The sequence below is a fragment of the Heterodontus francisci genome, chromosome 6 (genome assembly GCF_036365525.1).
Source record: "Heterodontus francisci isolate sHetFra1 chromosome 6, sHetFra1.hap1, whole genome shotgun sequence".
In the NCBI taxonomy this organism is placed as follows: Eukaryota; Metazoa; Chordata; class Chondrichthyes; order Heterodontiformes; family Heterodontidae; genus Heterodontus; species Heterodontus francisci.
In genome coordinates this window covers 119,117,342-119,143,646 of record NC_090376.1, presented here as the reverse complement: position 1 = coordinate 119,143,646, position 26,305 = coordinate 119,117,342, and the positions used below count along the sequence as shown (strand labels likewise).

Sequence of the window (26,305 nt, the reverse complement as noted above, 5' to 3'; positions counted from 1 at the left end):
CTGACAGAGAGAGCACCCACAATCTCCTGACAGAGTGAGCACCCACAGTTGCCTGACAGAGAGAGCACCCACAATCATCTGACAGAGAGAGCACCCACAATTTCCCACCAGAGAGAGCACCCACAATCGCCTGACAGAGAGAGCACCCACAGTCTCCCGACAGAGAGAGCACCCACAGTCGCCTGACAGAGAGAGCACCCACAGTCTCCCGACAGAGAGAGCACCCACAATCGCCTGACAGAGCACCCACAGTCGCCCGACAGAGAGAGCACCCACAGTCGCCCGACAGAGAGAGCACCCACAGTCGCCTGACAGAGAGAGCACCCACAGTCGTCTGACAGAGAGAGCACTCACAAACGCCTGACAGAGAGAGCACCCATGGTCGCCTGACAGAGAGAGCACCCACAGTCTCCCGACAGAGAGAGCACCCACTGTCTCCCGACAGAGAGAGCACCCACAGTCTCCCGACAGAGAGAGCACCCACAGTCGCCTGACAGAGAGAGCACCTACAATCGCCTGACAGAGAGAGCACCCACAGTCTCCCGACAGAGAGAGCACCCACAATTGCCTGACAGAGAGAGCACCCACAGTCTCCCGACAGAGAGAGCACCCACAGTCTCCCGACAGAGAGAGCACCCACGGTCGTCTGACAGAGAGAGCACTCACAATCGCCTGACAGAGAGAGCACCCACAGTCTCCCGACAGAGAGAGCACCCACAATCTCCCGACAGAGAGAGCACCCACAGTCGCCTGACAGAGAGAGCACCCACAGTCTCCCGACAGAGAGAGCACCCACGGTCGCCTGACAGAGAGAGCACTCACAATCGCCTGACAGAGAGAGCACCCACAGTCTCCTGACAGAGAGAGCACCCACAGTCGCCTGACAGAGAGAGCACCCACAGTCACCCGACAGAGAGAGCACCCACAATCGCCTGACAGAGAGAGCACCCACAGTCGCCTGACAGAGAGAGCACCCACGGTCGCCTGACAGTGAGAGCACTCACAATCGCCTGACAGAGAGAGCACCCACAGTCTCCCGACAGAGAGAGCACCCACAGTCGCCTGACAGAGAGAGCACCCACAGTCGCCTGACAGAGAGAGCACTCACAATCGCCTGACAGAGAGAGCACCCACAATCTCCCGACAGAGAGAGCACCCACAGTCGCCTGACAGAGAGAGCACCCACAGTTTCCCAACAGAGAGAGCACCCACAGTCTCCCGACAGAGAGAGCATCCACAGTCGCCTGACAGAGAGAGCACTCACAATCGCCTGACAGAGAGAGCTCCCACAGTCTCCCGACAGAGAGAGCACCCACAATCTCCTGACAGAGAGAGCACCCACAGTCTCCCGACAGAGAGAGCACCCACAGTCGCCTGACAGAGAGAGCACCCACAATCGCCTGACAGAGAGAGCACCCACAGTCCCCCGACAGAGAGAGCACCCACAGTCGCCCGACAGAGAGAGCACCCACAGTCGCCCGACAGAGAGAGCACCCACGGTCGCCTGACAGAGAGAGCACCCACAGTCGCCCGACAGTGAGAGCACCCACAGTCGCCTGACAGAGAGAGCACCCACGGTCGCCTGACAGAGAGAGCACCCACAATCTCCTGACAGAGAGAGCACCCCCAGTCGCCCGACAGAGAGAGCACCCACAGTCGCGTGACAGAGAGAGCACCCACGGTCGCCTGACAGAGAGAGCACCCACAATCTCCTGACAGAGAAAGCACCCACAGTTTCCCGACAGAGAGAGCACCCACAGTCTCCCGACAGAGAGAGCATCCACAGTCGCGTGACAGAGAGAGCACCCACGGTCGTCTGACAGAGAGAGCACCCACAATCGCCTGACAGAGAGAGCACCCACAGTCCCCCGACAGAGAGAGCACCCACAGTCGCCTGACAGAGAGAGCACCCACAATAGCCTGACAGAGAGAGCACCCACAGTCGCCTGACAGAGAGAGCACCCACAGTCTCCCGACAGAGAGAGCACCCACAGTCGCCTGACAGAGAGAGCACCCACAATCTCCTGACAGAGTGAGCACCCACAGTCGCCTGACAGAGAGAGCACCCACAATCATCTGACAGAGAGAGCACCCACAATTTCCCACCAGAGAGAGCACCCACAATCGCCTGACAGAGAGAGCACCCACAGTCTCCCGACAGAGAGAGCACCCACAGTCGCCTGACAGAGAGAGCACCCACAGTCTCCCGACAGAGAGAGCACCCACAATCGCCTGACAGAGAGAGCACCCACAGTCGCCCGACAGAGAGAGCACCCACAGTCGCCCGACAGAGAGAGCACCCACAGTCGCCTGACAGAGAGAGCACCCACAGTCGTCTGACAGAGAGAGCACTCACAAACGCCTGACAGAGAGAGCACCCATGGTCGCCTGACAGAGAGAGCACCCACAGTCTCCCGACAGAGAGAGCACCCACTGTCTCCCGACAGAGAGAGCACCCACAGTCTCCCGACAGAGAGAGCACCCACAGTCGCCTGACAGAGAGAGCACCTACAATCGCCTGACAGAGAGAGCACCCACAGTCTCCCGACAGAGAGAGCACCCACAATTGCCTGACAGAGAGAGCACCCACAGTCTCCCGACAGAGAGAGCACCCACAGTCTCCCGACAGAGAGAGCACCCACGGTCGTCTGACATAGAGAGCACTCACAATCGCCTGACAGAGAGAGCACCCACAGTCTCCCGACAGAGAGAGCACCCACAGTCTCCCGACAGAGAGAGCACCCACAGTCGCCTGACAGAGAGAGCACCCACAGTCTCCCGACAGAGAGAGCACCCACGGTCGCCTGACAGAGAGAGCACTCACAATCGCCTGACAGAGAGAGCACCCACAGTCTCCTGACAGAGAGAGCACCCACAGTCGCCTGACAGAGAGAGCACCCACAGTCACCCGACAGAGAGAGCACCCACAATCGCCTGACAGAGAGAGCACCCACAGTCGCCTGACAGAGAGAGCACCCACGGTCGCCTGACAGTGAGAGCACTCACAATCGCCTGACAGAGAGAGCACCCACAGTCTCCCGACAGAGAGAGCACCCACAGTCTCCCGACAGAGAGAGCACCCACAGTCGCCTGACAGAGAGAGCACCCACAGTCGCCTGACAGAGAGAGCACTCACAATCGCCTGACAGAGAGAGCACCCACAATCTCCCGACAGAGAGAGCACCCACAGTCGCCTGACAGAGAGAGCACCCACAGTTTCCCAACAGAGAGAGCACCCACAGTCTCCCGACAGAGAGAGCACCCACAGTCGCCTGACAGAGAGAGCACTCACAATCGCCTGACAGAGAGAGCTCCCACAGTCTCCCGACAGAGAGAGCACCCACAATCTCCTGACAGAGAGAGCACCCACAGTCTCCCGACAGAGAGAGCACCCACAGTCGCCTGACAGAGAGAGCACCCACAATCGCCTGACAGAGAGAGCACCCACAGTCCCCCGACAGAGAGAGCAACCACAGTCGCCCGACAGAGAGAGCACCCACAGTCGCCCGACAGAGAGAGCACCCACGGTCGCCTGACAGAGAGAGCACCCACAGTCCCCCGACAGAGAGAGCACCCACAGTCGCCCGACAGAGAGAGCACCCACAGTCGCCCGACAGTGAGAGCACCCACAGTCGCCCGACAGAGAGAGCACCCACGGTCGCCTGACAGAGAGAGCACCCACAATCTCCTGACAGAGAGAGCACCCACAGTTGCCCGACAGAGAGAGCACCCACAGTCGCCCGACAGTGAGAGCACCCACAGTCGCCCGACAGAGAGAGCACCCACAGTCGCCCGACAGAGAGAGCACCCACAGTCGCCCGACAGAGAGAGCACCCACAGTCGCCTGACAGAGAGAGCACCCACAGTCGTCTGACAGAGAGAGCACTCACAAACGCCTGACAGAGAGAGCACCCATGGTCGCCTGACAGAGAGAGCACCCACAGTCTCCCGACAGAGAGAGCACCCACTGTCTCCCGACAGAGAGAGCACCCACAGTCTCCCGACAGAGAGAGCACCCACAGTCGCCTGACAGAGAGAGCACCTACAATCGCCTGACAGAGAGAGCACCCACAGTCTCCCGACAGAGAGAGCACCCACAATTGCCTGACAGAGAGAGCACCCACAGTCTCCCGACAGAGAGAGCACCCACAGTCTCCCGACAGAGAGAGCACCCACGGTCGTCTGACATAGAGAGCACTCACAATCGCCTGACAGAGAGAGCACCCACAGTCTCCCGACAGAGAGAGCACCCACAGTCTCCCGACAGAGAGAGCACCCACAGTCGCCTGACAGAGAGAGCACCCACAGTCTCCCGACAGAGAGAGCACCCACGGTCGCCTGACAGAGAGAGCACTCACAATCGCCTGACAGAGAGAGCACCCACAGTCTCCTGACAGAGAGAGCACCCACAGTCGCCTGACAGAGAGAGCACCCACAGTCACCCGACAGAGAGAGCACCCACAATCGCCTGACAGAGAGAGCACCCACAGTCGCCTGACAGAGAGAGCACCCACGGTCGCCTGACAGTGAGAGCACTCACAATCGCCTGACAGAGAGAGCACCCACAGTCTCCCGACAGAGAGAGCACCCACAGTCTCCCGACAGAGAGAGCACCCACAGTCGCCTGACAGAGAGAGCACCCACAGTCGCCTGACAGAGAGAGCACTCACAATCGCCTGACAGAGAGAGCACCCACAATCTCCCGACAGAGAGAGCACCCACAGTCGCCTGACAGAGAGAGCACCCACAGTTTCCCAACAGAGAGAGCACCCACAGTCTCCCGACAGAGAGAGCACCCACAGTCGCCTGACAGAGAGAGCACTCACAATCGCCTGACAGAGAGAGCTCCCACAGTCTCCCGACAGAGAGAGCACCCACAATCTCCTGACAGAGAGAGCACCCACAGTCTCCCGACAGAGAGAGCACCCACAGTCGCCTGACAGAGAGAGCACCCACAATCGCCTGACAGAGAGAGCACCCACAGTCCCCCGACAGAGAGAGCACCCACAGTCGCCCGACAGAGAGAGCACCCACAGTCGCCCGACAGAGAGAGCACCCACGGTCGCCTGACAGAGAGAGCACCCACAGTCCCCCGACAGAGAGAGCACCCACAGTCGCCCGACAGAGAGAGCACCCACAGTCGCCCGACAGTGAGAGCACCCACAGTCGCCCGACAGTGAGAGCACCCACAGTCGCCCGACAGAGAGAGCACCCACGGTCGCCTGACAGAGAGAGCACCCACAATCTCCTGACAGAGAGAGCACCCACAGTTGCCCGACAGAGAGAGCACCCACAGTCGCGTGACAGAGAGAGCACCCACGGTCGCCTGACAGAGAGAGCACCCACAATCTCCTGACAGAGAAAGCACCCACAGTTTCCCGACAGAGAGAGCACCCACAGTCTCCCGACAGAGAGAGCATCCACAGTCGCGTGACAGAGAGAGCACCCACGGTCGTCTGACAGAGAGAGCACCCACAATCGCCTGACAGAGAGAGCACCCACAGTCCCCCGACAGAGAGAGCACCCACAGTCGCGTGACAGAGAGAGCACCCACAGTCGCGTGACAGAGAGAGCACCCACGGTCGCCTGACAGAGAGAGCACCCACAATCTCCTGACAGAGAGAGCACCCACAGTTTCCCGACAGAGAGAGCACCCACAGTCTCCCGACAGAGAGAGCACCCACAGTCGCCTGACAGAGAGAGCACCCAAAATCTCCTGACATCGAGAGCACCCACAGTCTCCCGACAGAGAGAGCACCCACAATCTCCCGACAGAGAGAGCACCCACAGTTTCCCGACATAGAGAGCACCCACAGTCTCCCGACAGAGAGAGCACCCACAGTCGCCTGACAGAGAGAGCACCCACAATCGCCTGACAGAGAGAGCACCCACAGTCTCCCGACAGAGAGAGCACCCACAGTCGCCTGACAGAGAGAGCACCCACAATCGCCTGACAGAGAGAGCACCCACAGTCTCCCGACAGAGAGAGCACCCACAATCGCCTGACAGAGATAAGCACCCACAGTTTCCCGACAGAGAGAGCACCCACAGTCTCCCGACAGAGAGAGCACCCACAATCGCCTGACAGAGATAAGCACCCACAGTTTCCCGACAGAGAGAGCACCCACAGTCTCCCGATAGAGAGAGCACCCACAGTCGCCTGACAGAGATAAGCACCCACAGTCTCCCGACAGAGAGAGCACCCACAGTCTCCCGACAGAGAGAGCACCCACAATCGCCTGACAGAGATAAGCACCCACAGTTTCCCGACAGAGAGAGCACCCACAGTCTCCCGACAGAGAGAGCACCCACAATCGCCTGACAGAGATAAGCACCCACAGTTTCCCGACAGAGAGAGCACCCACAGTCTCCCGACAGAGAGAGCACCCACAGTCGCCTGACAGAGATAAGCACCCACAGTCTCCCGACAGAGAGAGCACCCACAGTCTCCCGACAGAGAGAGCACCCACAATCGCCTGACAGAGATAAGCACCCACAGTTTCCCGACAGAGAGAGCACCCACAGTCTCCCGACAGAGAGAGCACCCACAATCGCCTGACAGAGAGAGCATCCACAGTCGCCTGACGGAGAGAGCACCCACAGTTTCCTGACAGAGAGAGCACCCAAAATCTCCTGACAGAGAGAGCACCCACAATTTTAAATGTTATGTGATTGCTTGGATGATATGACAGGAAGGAAAATTATTTTAATGTGGCTTTTTGTAATCACGGCTGTGTAGTGACTCCAACTGATTAACAATAATCAATTCTGTTTGCTGCTCTACCCCACAGATTGCCTTCGAATCTATGGACCCATTTCCAACAGAAATCCTGATCTTCTGACGTGTGTTCACAGTAAGTTACTCATACCACACTCAGTGTCGTGAGGCTGACATAAGAATGCAACAATAATACCTACGCATTTTGATGAATGTATTTTATTTCATTCAGAAATACAAACACAATTTTATCGGAGTTACAGACACAAGGGGCTGAATTTTATTTGGGTGTGGTGCTGCGTGGTGGGGCTCTTTAAACTCAGCGGGGTTTCCGCATTCAGCGGCTGCCGAGGAGCCCCCGCGATATTTTGCGCGGGGACTCATTTGAACAGTGGGGGCAGAGCACCCGCCCCCCGATGATGTGCGGGCGGCCGCTGCACCCCGGCAACGGCTTCCGGTGCCACCACACAGGCGCCAGCGCCATTTTTAAAAGGCTTTAAGCTCTTACAAATAATTATAATTTTTAAAGGGAAAATATCGATTTTTGTTGAATATAAAGATAAGTGTTGGAGGCCTTTCCCAAACCCCCCCCCCCCAGTGGTCATTTCATTTCCTGAAATGACCATCCATTGATTTTTCAAATACCCGAACTTTCCCCCCCAACCTTCAATCTTTTGCCCTTCAACCCCTTCCCACCATCCCCACATCCAATAAAAATTGATTTCCCCACTCCTCCACCTCTCTCGCCCTGAACATTTTATTCCTCCCCCCTCCCCACCAGGCTGTGGCCTCGGAACTCTGGGTGGAGTTCTGAAGGCGCGCAAAGGCCGCAAAACCGGTGTGGGACGGCAGTTAAGTTATTTTACATGCATTTATTGGAAATCTGCATATGGAGATGAAGGGCCCGCCTCCAGGCTGCGGGGTGGGGGGGGGGGGGGAGGGGCAGCACCGAGGCCCTCCCACCGCCAGAATATGCGGGGGTCCTTCTCGACATTGCGAGTTGAGGCGGGCCTATCCCTGCAGACTTTTACCGCAGCGTCGAGGGGCCGATAAAGTACAGCCCGAGGGGTGGAATTTTACTGGTGTCCATGTGGTGGGCTAGGTGGCATGGGGGTGGTGGGTGCTGGTAAAATGCAAGGTAGCTATGTCGGGATGGTATCCCAATGCAGTCCTTTTGAAGCAGAATTTTCCCAGCAGTGGCTTTAGACAATTAGGGGCTATTTTCCTTGACTGCTGGCATTTTGCTGTTTTTCTTATTCATTTGTGGAATGTGGGCATCGCTGGCTCGGCCAGCATTCATTGCCCATCCCTAATTGCCCATGAACTGCGTGGCATGCTAGACCATTTCAGAGGGCAGTTAAGAGTTAACCACATTGCTGTGGGTCTGGACTCACATGTAGGCCAGACCAGGTAAGGACAGTAGATTTCCTTCCCTAAAGGACATTAATGAACCAGATGGGTTTTTACAACAATCGACAATGGTTTCATGTTCTCATTAGACTAGCTTTTTAATTCCAGATTTATTAATTGAATTCAAATGTTGCTATCTGCCATGGTCAGATTCAAACCAATGTTCCCAGAGCCTTAGCCTGGGCTTTGGATTACTACTCGAGTGACGTTCCCACTACGCCACCACCTCTCCCGCGGCAGAGCTGAGGCACTGCCCCCTCTCCACCCGCTCCCCCCCCCCCCCGCCACCCCGCTCTTCACCGTGGGGAGGCTATTGGCCGCAAAGTGGCGGCCTCACTGCAGCTACTGTGGGGGGCCCTCCGTGCTGGAGGCTGCATAGTCCAAGGACAGGGCTGCCACCTCAGTGGCACAGATGATGTCACTGGAGGGGTTTCCCTTCCGATCACCAGGGCCTAGCTGCCCAGCCCTGGGAAAAAAAAACCCTCTGCCACGCATGCAAGGGCCCTGAAAATGGAGGTGTCCTTGCTTTTCCCTTGCAGCCTGAGCAGCGGAATCTTATTTCGGTGGAGCGACAGAGGCGACAGAGCTGCGGGCCCTCTGATTGGGCCGGCAGAGTGGAAGGCCCGCCCACCTTCCTTAATTGGCCGCTTCCCTCGCCTGCTGGCTCTGGTTTGCCCTGTCCTGGCAATATCGCAGCAATTCTGTGAGATCCGGTTTCCCGCCCGTGTGTGCTAGCCCGCCGAAAAACTCCCCAATGTCAGGACTTGCCCCTTCTGGGAAGATCCTGCCCAATGCTGCAGAGTGGGGAAGGTTGGAGATTTGGGCACAGGGCATTAGTGGAACTCAATGCCCCAGTTTGAATGCTCACAGGGTTTTATCTTTTGGCTGGAAGAGTTGGATGTAAAATAAGCGTTGGTCATCGCAGTAACAATGTGAGTGGGAATTCTCTGCGACCTCTCATGACCCAGAACAGAAATGAACAGTATGAAAGAGGGATCTCACTGGAATTAGGTGACCTCTTCAGTGGGAGGTTGTCGAGCAATTTGAGCTCCTGCCGTTTCACTTCTGGATTACGGAGTGAGACAAAGAGAGACTTGAGTGAGTAAAAGGAAAGAACGTAATATTCAATAGTGTCTCGCCTCACCTCAAGGTGTTCCAAAGTCCCCTACAGCCAATGAAGTACTTTTGAAGTGTAGTCACTGTTGGAATGTAGAGAACATGCCAGCCAACTTACACACTGCAAGATCCCACAAGCAGAAATGTGATACTGACCAGATAATCTATTTTAATGTTGTTAGTTGAGGGATAAATAATGTCCAGGATTTCGCCGAGAACTCCCTTGCTCTACTACACATCATTGCCATTGGATCGTTTAGACTACGCAATTGGGCAGATAAAGCGTCAATTAAATATCTCAACTTCTGACAGTGCAGCACTCCCTCACTACTGACCCTCTGTCAGTGCAGTACTCCCTCAGTACTGACCCTCCGACAGTGCAGTACTTCCTCAGTACTGACCCTCTGTCAGTGCAACACTCCCTCAGTACTGACCCTCCGACAGTGCAGCACTCCCTCAGTGCTGACCCTCTGACAGTGCAGCACTCCCTCACTACTGACCCTCTGTCAGTGCAGCACTTCCTCAGCACTGACCCTCTGTCAGTGCAGTACTCCCTCAGTACTGAGCCTCCGACAGTGCAGCACTCCCTCAGTACTGACCCTCTGTCAGTGCAGCACTCCCTCACTACTGACCCTCTGTCAGTGCAGTACTCCCTCACTACTGACCCTCTGTCAGTGCAGCACTCCCTCAGTACTGACCCTCTGTCAGTGCAGCACTTCCTCAGTACTGACCCTCTGTCAGTGCAGCACTTCCTCAGTACTGACCCTCTGTCAGTGCAGTACTCCCTCAGCACTGACCCTCTGTCAATGCAGCACTCCCTCAGTACTGACCCACCGACAGTGCAGCACTCCCTCACTACTGACCCTCTGTCAGTGCAGTACTCCCTCAGTACTGACCCTCTGTCAGTGCAGCACTTCCTCAGTACTGACCCTCTGTCAGTGCAGTACTCCCTCAGCACTGACCCTCTGTCAATGCAGCACTCCCTCAGTACTGACCCACCGACAGTGCAGCACTCCCTCACTACTGACCCATCGACAGTGCAGCACTCCCTCACTACTGACCCTCCGACAGTGCAGCACTATCTCAGTACTGATCCTCCGACAGTGCAGCACTCCCTCAGTACTGACCCTCTGTCAGTGCAGCACTTCCTCAGTACTGACCCTCTGTCAGTGCAGCACTTCCTCAGTACTGACCCTCTGTCAGTGCAGTACTCCCTCAGCACTGACCCTCTGTCAATGCAGCACTCCCTCAGTACTGACCCACCGACAGTGCAGCACTCCCTCACTACTGACCCTCTGTCAGTGCAGTACTCCCTCAGTACTGACCCTCTGTCAGTGCAGCACTTCCTCAGTACTGACCCTCTGTCAGTGCAGTACTCCCTCAGCACTGACCCTCTGTCAATGCAGCACTCCCTCAGTACTGACCCACCGACAGTGCAGCACTCCCTCACTACTGACCCACCGACAGTGCAGCACTCCCTCACTACTGACCCTCCGACAGTGCAGCACTATCTCAGTACTGACCCTCCGACAGTGCAGCACTCCCTCAGTACTGACCCTCCGACAGTGCAGCACTCCCTCAGTACTGACCCTCCGACAGTGCAGCACTCCCTCAGTTCTGACCCTCCGACAGTGCAGCACTCTGTCAGTACTGCACTGGGTGTTTCAGTTTGGATCATGTGCTGAATTCCCTACATTTGATACATTTTCTCCACCCTGGGGGTTTCCATCCCTATTGATCAGGGTTGGACAGTGTGCAGTCTGATGGATCGGGGATGGTCAGTGTGCAGTCTAATGGATCAGGGATGGACAGTGTGCAGTCTGATGGATCGGGGTTGGACAGTGTGCAGTCTGATGGATCAGGATGGGCAGTGTGCAGTCTGATGGATCAGGGATGGACAGTGAGCAGTCTGATGGATCGGGGTTGGACAGTGTGCAGTCTGATGGATCAGGATGGGCAGTGTGCACTCTGATGGATCAGGGATGGACAGTGAGCAGTCTGATGGATCAGGAAGGACAGTGTGCAGTCTGATGTATCGGGGATGGACAGTGTGCAGTCTGATGGATCAGGGATGGACAGTGTGCAGTCTGATGGATCGGGGATGGACAGTGTGCAGTCTGATGGATCAGGGATGGACAGTGTGCAGTCTGATGGATCGGGGTTGGACAGTGTGCAGTCTGATGGATCAGGATGGGCAGTGTGCACTCTGATGGATCAGGGATGGACAGTGAGCAGTCTGATGGATCAGGAAGGACAGTGTGCAGTCTGATGTATCGGGGATGGACAGTGTGCAGTCTGATGGATCAGGGATGGACAGTGTGCAGTCTGATGGATCGGGGATGGACAGTGTGCAGTCTGATGGATCAGGGATGGACAGTGTGCAGTCTGATGGATCGGGGATGGACAGTGTGCAGTCTGATGGATCAGGAAGGACAGTGTGCAGTCTGATGGATCAGGGATGGACAGTGTGCAGTCTGATGGATCAGGAAGGACAGTGTGCAGTCTGATGGATCAGGGATGGACAGTGTGCAGTCTGATGGATCAGGAAGGACAGTGTGCAGTCTGATGGATCAGGGATGGACAGTGTGCAGTCTGATGGATCAGGGATGGACAGTGTGCAGTCTGATGGATCAGGGATGGACAGTGTGCAGTCTGATGGATCAGGGATGGACAGTGTGCAGTCTGATGGATCAGGGATGGACAGTGTGCACTCTGATGGATCAGGATGGACAGTGTGCACTCTGATGGATCAGGGATGGACAGTGTGCACTCTGATGGATCAGGGATGGACAGTGTGCAGTCTGATGGATCAGGAAGGACATTGTGCAGTCTGATGGATCAGGGAAGGACAGTGTGCAGTCTGATGGATCAGGAAGGACATTGTGCAGTCTGATGGATCAGGGAAGGACAGTGTGCAGTCTGATGGATCAGGGATGGACAGTGTGCAGTCTGATGGATCGGGGATGGACAGTGTGCAGTCTGATGGATCAGGGATGGACAGTGTGCAGTCTGATGGATCAGGGATGGACAGTGTGCACTCTGATGGATCAGGGATGGACAGTGTGCACTCTGATGGATCAGGATGGACAGTGTGCAGTCTGATGGATCAGGGAAGGACAGTGTGCAGTCTGATGGATCAGGGATGGACAGTGTGCAGACTGATGGATCAGGAAGGACAGTGTGCAGTCTGATGGATCGGGGATGGACAGTGTGCACTCTGATGGATCAGGGATGGACAGTGTGCACTCTGATGGATCAGGATGGACAGTGTGCAGTCTGATGGATCAGGGATGGACAGTGTGCAGACTGATGGATCAGGAAGGACAGTGTGCAGTCTGATGGATCGGGGATGGACAGTGTGCAGTCCGATGGATCTGGGATGGACAGTGTGCAGTCTGATGGATCGGGGACGGACAGTGTGCAGTCCGATGGATCGGGGATGGACAGTGTGCAGTACGATGGATCGGGGATGGACAGTGTGTAGTCTGATGGATCAGGGATGGACAGTGTGCTCTCTGATGTATCGGGGATGGACAGTGTGCAGTCTGATGGATCAGGAAGGACAGTGTGCAGTCTAATGGATCAGGGATGGACAGTGTGCAGTCTGATGGATCGGGGATGGACAGTGTGCAGTCTAATGGATCGGGGATGGACAGTGTGCAGTCTGATGGATCAGGGATGGACAGTGTGCAGTCTGATGGATCAGGGATGGACAGTGTGCAGTCTGATGGATCAGGGATGGACAGTGTGCAGTCTGATGGATCAGGATGGACAGTGTGCAGTCTGATGGATCAGGATGGACAGTGTGCAGTCTGATGGATCAGGGATGGACAGTGTGCAGTCTGATGGATCAGGAAGGACAGTGTGCAGTCTGATGGATCAGGATGGACAGTGTGCACTCTGATGGATCAGGAAGGACAGTGTGCAGTCTGATGGATCAGGGATGGACAGTGTGCAGTCTGATGGATCAGGGATGGACAGTGTGCAGTCTGATGGATCAGGGATGGACAGTGTGCAGTCTGATGGATCAGGGATGGACAGTGTGCAGTCTGATGGATCAGGATGGACAGTGTGCAGTCTGATGGATCAGGATGGACAGTGTGCAGTCTGATGGATCAGGGATGGACAGTGTGCAGTCTGATGGATCAGGGATGGACAGTGTGCAGTCTGATGGATCAGGGATGGACAGTGTGCAGTCTGATGGATCAGGAAGGACAGTGTGCAGTCTGATGGATCAGGATGGACAGTGTGCACTCTGATGGATCAGGAAGGACAGTGTGCAGTCTGATGGATCAAGGATGGACAGTGTGCAGTCTGATGGATCAGGAAGGACAGTGTGCAGTCTGATGGATCAGGATGGACAGTGTGCACTCTGATGGATCAGGAAGGACAGTGTGCACTCTGATGGATCAGGGATGGACAGTGTGCAGTCTGATGGATCAGGGATGGACAGTGTGCAGTCTGATGGATCAGGGATGGACAGTGTGCAGTCTGATGGATCAGGATGGACAATGTGCAGTCTGATGGATCAGGATGGACAGTGTGCAGTCTGATGGATCAGGGATGGACAGTGTGCAGTCTGATGGATCAGGAAGGACAGTGTGCAGTCTGATGGATCAGGAAGGACAGTGTGCAGTCTGATGGATCGGGGATGGACAGTGTGCAGTCTGATGGATCAGGGATGGACAGTGTGCAGTCTGATGGATCAGGATGGACAGTGTGCAGTCTGATGGATCAGGAAGGACAGTGTGCAGTCTGATGGATCAGGGATGGACAGTGTGCACTCTGATGGATCAGGGATGGACAGTGTGCAGTCTGATGGATCAGGGATGGACAGTGTGCAGTCTGATGGATCAGGGATGGACAGTGTGCAGTCTGATGGATCAGGGATGGACAGTGTGCAGTCTGATGGATCAGGATGGACAATGTGCACTCTGATGGATCAGGAAGGACAGTGTGCAGTCTGATGGATCAGGGATGGACAGTGTGCAGTCTGATGGATCAGGGATGGACAGTGTGCAGTCTGATGGATCAGGGATGGACAGTGTGCAGTCTGATGGATCAGGAAGGACAGTGTGCAGTCTGATGGATCGGGGATGGACAGTGTGCAGTCTGACGGATCAGGATCGACAGTGTGCAGTCTGATGTATCAGGGATGGACATTGTGCAGTCTGATGGATCAGGGATGGACAGTGTGCAGTCTGATGTATCAGGGATGGAAAGTGTGCAGTCTGATGGATCAGGATGGACAGTGTGCAGTCTGATGGATCAGGGATGGACAGTGTGCAATCTGATGGATCAGGGATGGACAGTGTGCAGTCTGATGGATCAGGGATGGACAGTGTGCAGTCTGATGGATCAGGGATGGACAGTGTGCAGTCTGATGGATCAGGGATGGACAGTGTGCAGTCTGATGGATCAGGAAGGACAGTGTGCAGTCTGATGGATCAGGAAGGACAGTGTGCAGTCTGATGGATCGGGGATGGACAGTGTGCAGTCTGATGGATCAGGAAGGACAGTGTGCAGTCTGATGGATCAGGGATGGACAGTGTGCACTCTGATGTATCAGGGATGGACAGTGTGCAGTCTGATGGATCAGGATGGACAGTATGCACTCTGATGGATCAGGGATGGACAGTGTGCAGTCTGATGGATCAGGGATGGACAGTGTGCAGTCTGATGGATCAGGGAGGGACAGTGTGCAGTCTGATGGATCAGGAAGGACAGTGTGCAGTCTGATGGATCAGGGATGGACAGTGTGCACTCTGATGTATCAGGGATGGACAGTGTGCAGTCTGATGGATCAGGATGGACAGTGTGCAGTCTGATGGATCGGGGATGGACAGTGTGCAGTCTGATGGATCAGGAAGGACAGTGTGCAGTCTGATGGATCAGGGATGGACAGTGTGCACTCTGATGTATCAGGGATGGACAGTGTGCAGTCTGATGGATCAGGATGGACAGTATGCACTCTGATGGATCAGGGATGGACAGTGTGCAGTCTGATGTATCAGGGATGGACAGTGTGCAGTCTGATGGATCAGGATGGACAGTATGCACTCTGATGGATCAGGGATGGACAGTGTGCAGTCTGATGGATCAGGGATGGACAGTGTGCAGTCTGATGGATCAGGGAGGGACAGTGTGCAGTCTGATGGATCGGGGATGGACAGTGTGCAGTCTGATGGATCAGGGATGGACAGTGTGCAGTCTGATGGATCGGGGATGGACAGTGTGCAGTCTGATGGATCAGGATGGACAGTGTGCACTCTGATGTATCAGGGATGGACAGTGTGCAGTCTGATGTATCAGGGATGGACAGTGTGCAGTCTGATGGATCAGGGATGGACAGTGTGCAGTCTGATGGATCAGGGATGGACAGTGTGCAGTCTGATGGATCAGGGATGGACAGTGTGCACTCTGATGGATCAGGAAGGACAGTGTGCAGTCTGATGGATCGGGGATGGACAGTGTGCAGTCTGATGGATCAGGAAGGACAGTGTGCAGTCTGATGGATCAGGGATGGACAGTGTGCAGTCTGATGGATCAGGGATGGACAGTGTGCAGTCTGATGGATCAGGGATGGACAGTGTGCAGTCTGATGGATCAGGGATGGACAGTGTGCACTCTGATGGATCAGGGATGGACAGTGTGCAGTCTGATGGATCAGGAAGGACAGTGTGCAGTCTGATGGATCGGGGATGGACAGTGTGCAGTCTGATGGATCGGGGATGGACAGTGTGCAGTCTGATGGATCAGGGATGGACAGTGTGCAGTCTGATGGATCGGGGATGGACAGTGTGCAGTCTGATGGATCAGGAAGAACAGTGTGCAGTCTGATGGATCGGGGATGGACAGTGTGCAGTCTGATGGATCGGGGATGGTCAGTGTGCAGTCTGATGGATCAGGGATGGACAGTGTGCAGTCTGATGGATCGGGGATGGACAGTGTGCACTCTGATGGATCAGGGATGGACAGTGTGCAGTCTGATAGATCGGGGATGGACAGTGTGCAGTCTGATGGATCAGGAAGGACAGTGTGCAGTCTGATGGATCAGGGATGGACAGTGTGCAGTCTGATGGATCGGGGATGGACAGTGTGCAGTCTGATGGATCGGGGATGGACAGTGTGCAGTCTGATGGATCAGGAAGGACAGTGTGCAGTCTGATGGATCAGGAAGGACAGTGTGCAGTCTGATGGATCAGGGATGGACAGTGTGCACTCTGATGGATCAGGAAGGACAGTGTGCAGTCTGATGGATCGGGGATGGACAGTGTGCAGTCTGATGGATCAGGGATGGACAGTGTGCACTCTGATGGATCAGGGATGGACAGTGTGCAGTCTGATGGATCGGGGATGGACAGTGTGCAGTCTGATGGATCGGGGATGGACAGTGTGCAGTCTGATGGATCAGGGATGGACAGTGTGCAGTCTGATGTATCGGGGATGGACAGTGTGCAGTCTGATGGATCAGGGATGGACAGTGTGCAGTCTGATGGATCAGGAAGGACAGTGTGCAGTCTGATGTATCGGGGATGGACAGTGTGCAATCTGATGGATCAGGGATGGACAGTGTGCAGTCTGATGGATCAGGGATGGACAGTGTGCACTCTGATGGATCAGGGATGGACAGTGTGCAATCTGATGGATCAGGGATGGACAGTGTGCAGTCTGATGGATCAGGAAGGACAGTGTGCAGTCTGATGGATCAGGGATGGACAGTGTGCAGTCTGATGTATCGGGGATGGACAGTGTGCAATCTGATGGATCAGGGATGGACAGTGTGCACTCTGATGGATCAGGGATGGACAGTGTGCAATCTGATGGATCAGGGATGGACAGTGTGCAGTCTGATGGATCAGGAAGGACAGTGTGCAGTCTGATGGATCAGGGATGGACAGTGTGCAGTCTGATGGATCAGGAAGGACAGTGTGCAGTCTGATGGATCAGGGATGGACAGTGTGCAGTCTGATGTATCGGGGATGGACAGTGTGCAATCTGATGGATCAGGGATGGACAGTGTGCACTCTGATGGATCAGGGATGGACAGTGTGCAATCTGATGGATCAGGGATGGACAGTGTGCAGTCTGATGGATCAGGAAGGACAGTGTGCAGTCTGATGGATCAGGGATGGACAGTGTGCAGTCTGATGGATCAGGGATGGACAGTGTGCACTGTGATGGATCAGGAAAGACAGTGTGCAGTCTGATGGATCAGGGATGGACAGTGTGCACTCTGATGGATCAGGAAGGACAGTGTGCAGTCTGATGGATCGGGGATGGACAATGTGCACTCTGATGGATCAGGGATGGACAGTGTGCACTCTGATGGATCAGGAAGGACAGTGTGCAGTCTGATGGATCGGGGATGGACAGTGTGCACTCTGATGGATCAGGGATGGACAGTGTGCAATCTGATGTATCAGGGATGGACAGTGTGCAGTCTGATGGATCAGGGATGGACAGTGTGCAGTCTGATGGATCAGGGATGGACAGTGTGCAGTCTGATGGATCGGGGATGGACAGTGTGCACTCTGATGGATCAGGGATGGACAGTGTGCAGTCTGATGGATCAGGGATGGACAGTGTGCAGTCTGATGGATCAGGGATGGACAGTGTGCAGTCTGATGGATCAGGGATGGACAGTGTGCAGTCTGATGGATCGGGGATGGACAGTGTGCAATCTGATGGATCAGGGATGGACAGTGTGCAGTCTGATGGATCAGGGATGGACAGTGTGCAGTCTGATGGATCAGGGATGGACAGTGTGCAGTCTGATGGATCAGGGATGGACAGTGTGCAGTCTGATGGATCGGGGATGGACAGTGTGCAATCTGATGGATCAGGGATGGACAGTGTGCAGTCTGATGGATCAGGGATGGACAGTGTGCAGTCTGATGGATCAGGGATGGACAGTGTGCAGTCTGATGGATCGGGGATGGACAGTGTGCAGTCTGATGGATCAGGGATGGACAGGGTGCACTCTGATGGATCAGGAAGGACAGTGTGCAGTCTGATGGATCAGGGATGGACAGTGTGCACTCTGATGGATCAGGGATGGACAGTGTGCACTCTGATGGATCAGGGATGGACAGTGTGCAGTCTGATGGATCAGGGATGGACAGTGTGCAGTCTGATGTATCGGGGATGGACAGTGTGCAGTCTGATGGATCAGGGATGGACAGGGTGCACTCTGATGGATCAGGAAGGACAGTGTGCAGTCTGATGGATCAGGGATGGACAGTGTGCACTCTGATGGATCAGGGATGGACAGTGTGCAGTCTGATGGATCAGGGATGGACAGTGTGCAGTCTGATAGATCGGGGATGGATAGTGTGCAGTCTGATGGATCAGGGATGGACAGTGTGCAGTCTGATAGATCGGGGATGGATAGTGTGCACTCTGATGTATCAGGGATGGACAGTGTGCAGTCTGATGTATCGGGGATGGACAGTGTGCACTCTGATGGATCAGGGATGGACAGTGTGCAGTCTGATGTATCGGGGATGGACAGTGTGCACTCTGATGTATCAGGGATGGACAGTGTGCAGTCTGATGTATCGGGGATGGACAGTGTGCACTCTGATGGATCAGGGATGGACAGTGTGCAGTCTGATGGATCAGGGATGGACAGTGTGCAGTCTGATGGATCAGGGATGGACAGTGTGCGCTCTGATGGATCAGGAAGGACAGTGTGCAGTCTGATGGATCAGGGACGGACAGTGTGCACTCTGATGGATTGGGGATGGACAGTGTGCAGTCTGATGGATCAGGGATGGACAGTGTGCAGTCTGATGGATCAGGGACCGACAGTGTGCAGTCTGATGGATCAGGGATGGACAGTGTGCACTCTGATGGATCAGGAAGGACAGTGTGCAGTCTGATGGATCAGGGACGGACAGTGTGCACTCTGATGGATTGGGGATGGACAGTGTGCAGTCTGATGGATCAGGGATGGACAGTGTGCAGTCTGATGGATCGGGGATGGACAGTGTGCAGTCTGATGTATCGGGGATGGACAGTGTGCAGTCCGATGGATCGGGGATGGACAGTGTGCAGTCTGATGGATCAGGGATGGACAGTGTGCAGTCTGATGGATCGGGGATGGACAGTGTGCAGTCTGATGTATCGGGGATGGCCAGTGTGCAGTCTGATGGATCAGGGACGGACAGTGTGCAGTCTGATGTATCGGGGATGGACAGTGTGCAGTCTGATGGATCAGGACGGACAGTGTGCACTCTGATGGATCAGGGATGGACAGTGTGCAGTCTGATGGATCAGGGATGGACAGTGTGCAGTCTGATGGATCAGGGATGGACAGTGTGCAGTCTGATGTATCGGGGATGGACAGTGTGCACTCTGATGGATCAGGGATGGACAGTGTGCAGTCTGATGGATCAGGGACCGACAGTGTGCAGTCTGATGGATCAGGGATGGACAGTGTGCACTCTGATGGATCAGGAAGGACAGTGTGCAGTCTGATGGATCAGGGACGGACAGTGTGCAGTCTGATGGATCAGGGATGGACAGTGAGCAGTCTGATGGATCAGGGATGGACAGTGTGCAGTCTGATGGATCAGGGATGGACAGTGTGCAGTCTGATGGATCAGGGATGGACAGTGTGCAGTCTGATGGATCGGGGATGGACAGTGTGCAGTCTGATGTATCGGGGATGGACAGTGTGCAGTCTGATGGATCGGGGATGGACAGTGTGCAGTCTGATGGATCAGGGATGGGCAGTGTGCAGTCTGATGGATCGGGGATGGACAGTGTGCAGTCTGATGTATCGGTGATGGCCAGTGTGCAGTCTGATGGATCAGGGACGGACAGTGTGCAGTCTGATGTATCGGGGATGGACAGTGTGCAGTCTGATGGATCGGGTACGGACAGTGTGCACTCTGATGGATCAGGGATGGACAGTGTGCAGTCTGATGGATCGGGACGGACAGTGTGCAGTCTGATGGATCGGGGATGGACAGTGTGCAGTCTGATGGATCAGGGATGGACAGTGTGCAGTCTGATGTATCGGGGATGGACAGTGTGCAGTCTGATGGATCGGGGATGGACAGTGTGCAGTCTGATGGATCGGGGATGGACAGTGTGCAGTCTGATGTATCGGGGATGGACAGTGTGCAGTCTGATGGATCGGGGATGGACAGTGTGCAGTCTGATGGATCGGGACGGACAGTGTGCAGTCTGATGTATCGGGGATGGACAGTGTGCAGTCTGATGGATCAGGGATGGACAGTGTGCAGTCTGATGGATCAGGGATGGACAGTGTGCAGTCTGATGGATCGGGGATGGACAGTGTGCAGTCTGATGGATCGGGGATGGACAGTGTGCAGTCTGATGGATCGGGGATGGACAGTGTGCAGTCTGATGTATCGGGGATGGACAGTGTGCAGTCTGATGGATCGGGACGGACAGTGTGCAGTCTGATGGATCGGGGATGGACAGTGTGCAGTCTGATGGATCGGGGATGGACAGTGTGCAGTCTGATGGATCGGGACGGACAGTGTGCAGTCTGATGGATCGGGGATGGACAGTGTGCAGTCTGATGGATCAGGGATGGACAGTGTGCAGTCTGATGGATCGGGGATGGACAGTGTGCAGTCTGATGGATCAGGGATGGACAGTGTGCAGTCTGATGGATCAGGGATGGACAGTGTGCAGTCTGATGGATCAGGGATGGACAGTGTGCAGTCTGATGGATCAGGATGGACAGTGTGCAGTCTGATGGATCAGGGATGGACAGTGTGCAGTCTGATGGATCAGGATGGACAGTGTGCAGTCTGATGGATCGGGGATGGACAGTGTGCAGTCTGATGGATCAGGAAGGACAGTGTGCAGTCTGATGGATCAGGGATGGACAGTGTGCAGTCTGATGGATCAGGGATGCACAGTGTGCAGTTCGATGGATCAGGAAGGACAGTGTGCAGTCTGATGGATCCGGATGGACAGTGTGCACTCTGATGGATCAGGGATGGACAGTGTGCAGTTCGATGGATCAGGGATGGACAGTGTGCAGTCTGATGGCTCAGGGATGGACAGTGTGCAGTCTGATGGATCGGGGATGGACAGTGTGCAGTCTGATGGATCGGGGATGGACAGTGTGCAGTCTGATGTATCGGGGATGGACAGTGTGCAGTCTGATGGATCGGGGATGGACAGTGTGCAGTCTGATGTATCGGGGATGGACAGTGTGCAGTCTGATGTATCGGGGATGGACAGTGTGCAGTCTGATGTATCGGGGAAGGACAGTGTGCAGTCTGATGGATCGGGGATGGACAGTGTGCAGTCTGATGGATCGGGGATGGACAGTGTGCAGTCTGATGTATCAGGGATGGACAGTGTGCAGTCTGATGGATCGGGGATGGACAGTGTGCAGTCTGATGTATCGGGGAAGGACAGTGTGCAGTCTGATGGATCGGGGATGGACAGTGTGCAGTCTGATGGATCGGGGATGGACAGTGTGCAGTCTGATGTATCGGGGATGGACAGTGTGCAGTCTGATGTATCGGGGATGGACAGTGTGCAGTCTGATGGATCGGGACGGACAGTGTGCAGTCTGATGGATCGGGGATGGACAGTGTGCAGTCTGATGGATCGGGGATGGACAGTGTGCAGTCTGATGGATCGGGACGGACAGTGTGCAGTCTGATGGATCGGGGATGGACAGTGTGCAGTCTGATGGATCGGGGATGGACAGTGTGCAGTCTGATGGATCGGGGATGGACAGTGTGCAGTCTGATGGATCAGGGATGGACAGTGTGCAGTCTGATGGATCGGGGATGGACAGTGTGCAGTCTGATGTATCGGGGAAGGACAGTGTGCAGTCTGATGGATCAGGGACGGACAGTGTGCAGTCTGATGGATCGGGGATGGACAGTGTGCAGTCTGATGGATCAGGGATGGACAGTGTGCAGTCTGATGGATCGGGGATGGACAGTGTGCAGTCTGATGGATCAGGGATGGACAGTGTGCAGTCTGATGGATCAGGGATGGACAGTGTGCAGTCTGATGGATCAGGGATGGACAGTGTGCAGTCTGATGGATCAGGATGGACAGTGTGCAATCTGATGGATCAGGGATGCACAGTGTGCAGTTCGATGGATCAGGAAGGACAGTGTGCAGTCTGATGGATCCGGATGGACAGTGTGCAGTCTGATGGATCAGGGATGGACAGTGTGCAGTCTGATGGATCAGGGATGGACAGTGTGCAGTCTGATGGATCAGGGATGCACAGTGTGCAGTTCGATGGATCAGGAAGGACAGTGTGCAGTCTGATGGATCCGGATGGACAGTGTGCACTCTGATGGATCAGGGATGGACAGTGTGCAGTTCGATGGATCAGGGATGGACAGTGTGCAGTCTGATGGCTCAGGGATGGACAGTGTGCAGTTCGATGGATCAGGGATGGACAGTGTGCAGTCTGATGGATCGGGGATGGACAGTGTGCAGCCTGATGGATCGGGGATGGACAGTGTGCACTCTGATGGATCGGGGATGGACAGTGTGCAGTCTGATGGATCGGGGATGGACAGTGTGCAGTCTGATGGATCGGGGATGGACAGTGTGCAGTCTGATGGATCGGAGATGGACAGTGTGGAGTCTGATGGATCAGGGATGGACAGTGTGCAGTCTGATGGATCAGGGATGGACAGTGTGCAGTCTGATGGATCAGGGATGGACAGTGTGCAGTCTGATGGATCAGGGATGGACAGTGTGCAGTCTGATGGATCAGGGATGGACAGTGTGCAGTCTGATGTATTGGGGATGGACAGTGTGCAGTCTGATGGATCGGGGATGGACAGTGTGCAGTCTGATGGATCAGGGATGGACAGTGTGCAGTCTGATGGATCAGGGATGGACAGTGTGCAGTCTGATGGATCAGGGATGGACAGTGTGCAGTCTGATGGATCAGGGATGGACAGTGTGCAGTCTGATGGATCAGGGATGGACAGTGTGCAGTCTGATGTATTGGGGATGGACAGTGTGCAGTCTGATGGATCGGGGATGGACAGTGTGCAGTCTGATGGATCAGGGAAGGACAGTGTGCAGTCTGATGGATCGGGGATGGACAGTGTGCAGTCTGATGGATCAGGGATGGACAGTGTGCAGTCTGATGGATCGGGGATGGACAGTGTGCAGTCTGATGGATCGGGGATGGACAGTGTGCAGTCTGATGGATCAGGGATGGACAGTGTGCAGTCTGATGGATCAGGGATGGACAGTGTGCAGTCTGATGGATCGGGGATGGACAGTGTGCAGTCTGATGGATCAGGGATGGACAGTGTGCAGTCTGATGGATCAGGGATGGACAGTGTGCAGTCTGATGTATTGGGGATGGACAGTGTGCAGTCTGATGGATCGGGGATGGACAGTGTGCAGTCTGATGGATCAGGGAAGGACAGTGTGCAGTCTGATGGATCGGGGATGGACAGTGTGCAGTCTGATGGATCGGGGATGGACAGTGTGCAGTCTGATGGATCAGGATGGACAGTGTGCAGTCTGATGGATCGGGGATGGACAGTGTGCAGTCTGATGGATCAGGGATGGACAGTGTGCAGTCTGATGGATCAGGGATGGACAGTGTGCAGTCTGATGGATCGGGGATGGACAGTGTGCAGTCTGATGGATCAGGGATGGACAGTGTGCAGTCTGATGGATCGGGGATGGACAGTGTGCAGTCTGATGGATCAGGGATGGACAGTGTGCAGTCTGATGGATCAGGGATGGACAGTGTGCAGTCTGATGGATCGGGGATGGACAGTGTGCAGTCTGATGGATCGGGGATGGACAGTGTGCAGTCTGATGGATCGGGGATGGACAGTGTGCAGTCTGATGTATCGGGGATGGACAGTGTGCAGTCTGATGGATCAGGATGGACAGTGTGCAGTCTGATGGATCGGGGATGGACAGTGTGCAGTCTGATGGATCGGGGATGGACAGTGTGCAGTCTGATGGATCAGGGATGGACAGTGTGCAGTCTGATGGATCGGGGATGGACAGTGTGCAGTCTGATGGATCAGGGATGGACAGTGTGCAGTCTGATGGATCAGGGATGGACAGTGTGCAGTCTGATGGATCGGGGATGGACAGTGTGCAGTCTGATGGATCGGGGATGGACAGTGTGCAGTCTGATGGATCGGGGATGGACAGTGTGCAGTCTGATGTATCGGGGATGGACAGTGTGCAGTCTGATGGATCGGGACGGACAGTGTGCAGTCTGATGGATCGGGGATGGACAGTGTGCAGTCTGATGGATCGGGGATGGACAGTGTGCAGTCTGATGGATCGGGACGGACAGTGTGCAGTCTGATGGATCGGGGATGGACAGTGTGCAGTCTGATGGATCAGGGATGGACAGTGTGCAGTCTGATGGATCGGGGATGGACAGTGTGCAGTCTGATGGATCAGGGATGGACAGTGTGCAGTCTGATGGATCAGGGATGGACAGTGTGCAGTCTGATGGATCAGGGATGGACAGTGTGCAGTCTGATGGATCAGGATGGACAGTGTGCAGTCTGATGGATCAGGGATGGACAGTGTGCAGTCTGATGGATCAGGATGGACAGTGTGCAGTCTGATGGATCGGGGATGGACAGTGTGCAGTCTGATGGATCAGGAAGGACAGTGTGCAGTCTGATGGATCAGGGATGGACAGTGTGCAGTCTGATGGATCAGAGATGCACAGTGTGCAGTTCGATGGATCAGGAAGGACAGTGTGCAGTCTGATGGATCCGGATGGACAGTGTGCACTCTGATGGATCAGGGATGGACAGTGTGCAGTTCGATGGATCAGGGATGGACAGTGTGCAGTCTGATGGCTCAGGGATGGACAGTGTGCAGTCTGATGGATCGGGGATGGACAGTGTGCAGTCTGATGGATCGGGGATGGACAGTGTGCAGTCTGATGTATCGGGGATGGACAGTGTGCAGTCTGATGGATCGGGGATGGACAGTGTGCAGTCTGATGTATCGGGGATGGACAGTGTGCAGTCTGATGTATCGGGGATGGACAGTGTGCAGTCTGATGTATCGGGGAAGGACAGTGTGCAGTCTGATGGATCGGGGATGGACAGTGTGCAGTCTGATGGATCGGGGATGGACAGTGTGCAGTCTGATGTATCAGGGATGGACAGTGTGCAGTCTGATGGATCGGGGATGGACAGTGTGCAGTCTGATGTATCGGGGAAGGACAGTGTGCAGTCTGATGGATCGGGGATGGACAGTGTGCAGTCTGATGGATCGGGGATGGACAGTGTGCAGTCTGATGTATCGGGGATGGACAGTGTGCAGTCTGATGTATCGGGGATGGACAGTGTGCAGTCTGATGGATCGGGACGGACAGTGTGCAGTCTGATGGATCGGGGATGGACAGTGTGCAGTCTGATGGATCGGGGATGGACAGTGTGCAGTCTGATGGATCGGGACGGACAGTGTGCAGTCTGATGGATCGGGGATGGACAGTGTGCAGTCTGATGGATCGGGGATGGACAGTGTGCAGTCTGATGGATCGGGGATGGACAGTGTGCAGTCTGATGGATCAGGGATGGACAGTGTGCAGTCTGATGGATCGGGGATGGACAGTGTGCAGTCTGATGTATCGGGGAAGGACAGTGTGCAGTCTGATGGATCAGGGACGGACAGTGTGCAGTCTGATGGATCGGGGATGGACAGTGTGCAGTCTGATGGATCAGGGATGGACAGTGTGCAGTCTGATGGATCGGGGATGGACAGTGTGCAGTCTGATGGATCAGGGATGGACAGTGTGCAGTCTGATGGATCAGGGATGGACAGTGTGCAGTCTGATGGATCAGGGATGGACAGTGTGCAGTCTGATGGATCAGGATGGACAGTGTGCAATCTGATGGATCAGGGATGCACAGTGTGCAGTTCGATGGATCAGGAAGGACAGTGTGCAGTCTGATGGATCCGGATGGACAGTGTGCAGTCTGATGGATCAGGGATGGACAGTGTGCAGTCTGATGGATCAGGGATGGACAGTGTGCAGTCTGATGGATCAGGGATGCACAGTGTGCAGTTCGATGGATCAGG

General features: G+C 55.1%; 1 protein-coding gene across 2 annotated transcripts in view; it reads left to right on the top strand.

Annotated features, from left to right (window-relative positions):
* The window catches only part of LOC137371495 (growth arrest-specific protein 6-like), a 191,719-nt gene that overhangs the window by 6,327 nt on the left and 159,087 nt on the right, over positions 1-26,305 (top strand). For both annotated transcript variants that reach the window (XM_068034183.1, XM_068034184.1), the window contains one exon: positions 6,792-6,854. In XM_068034183.1, the coding sequence (XP_067890284.1) occupies positions 6,792-6,854 (63 nt within the window). The remainder of the gene's footprint in view (positions 1-6,791; positions 6,855-26,305) is intronic.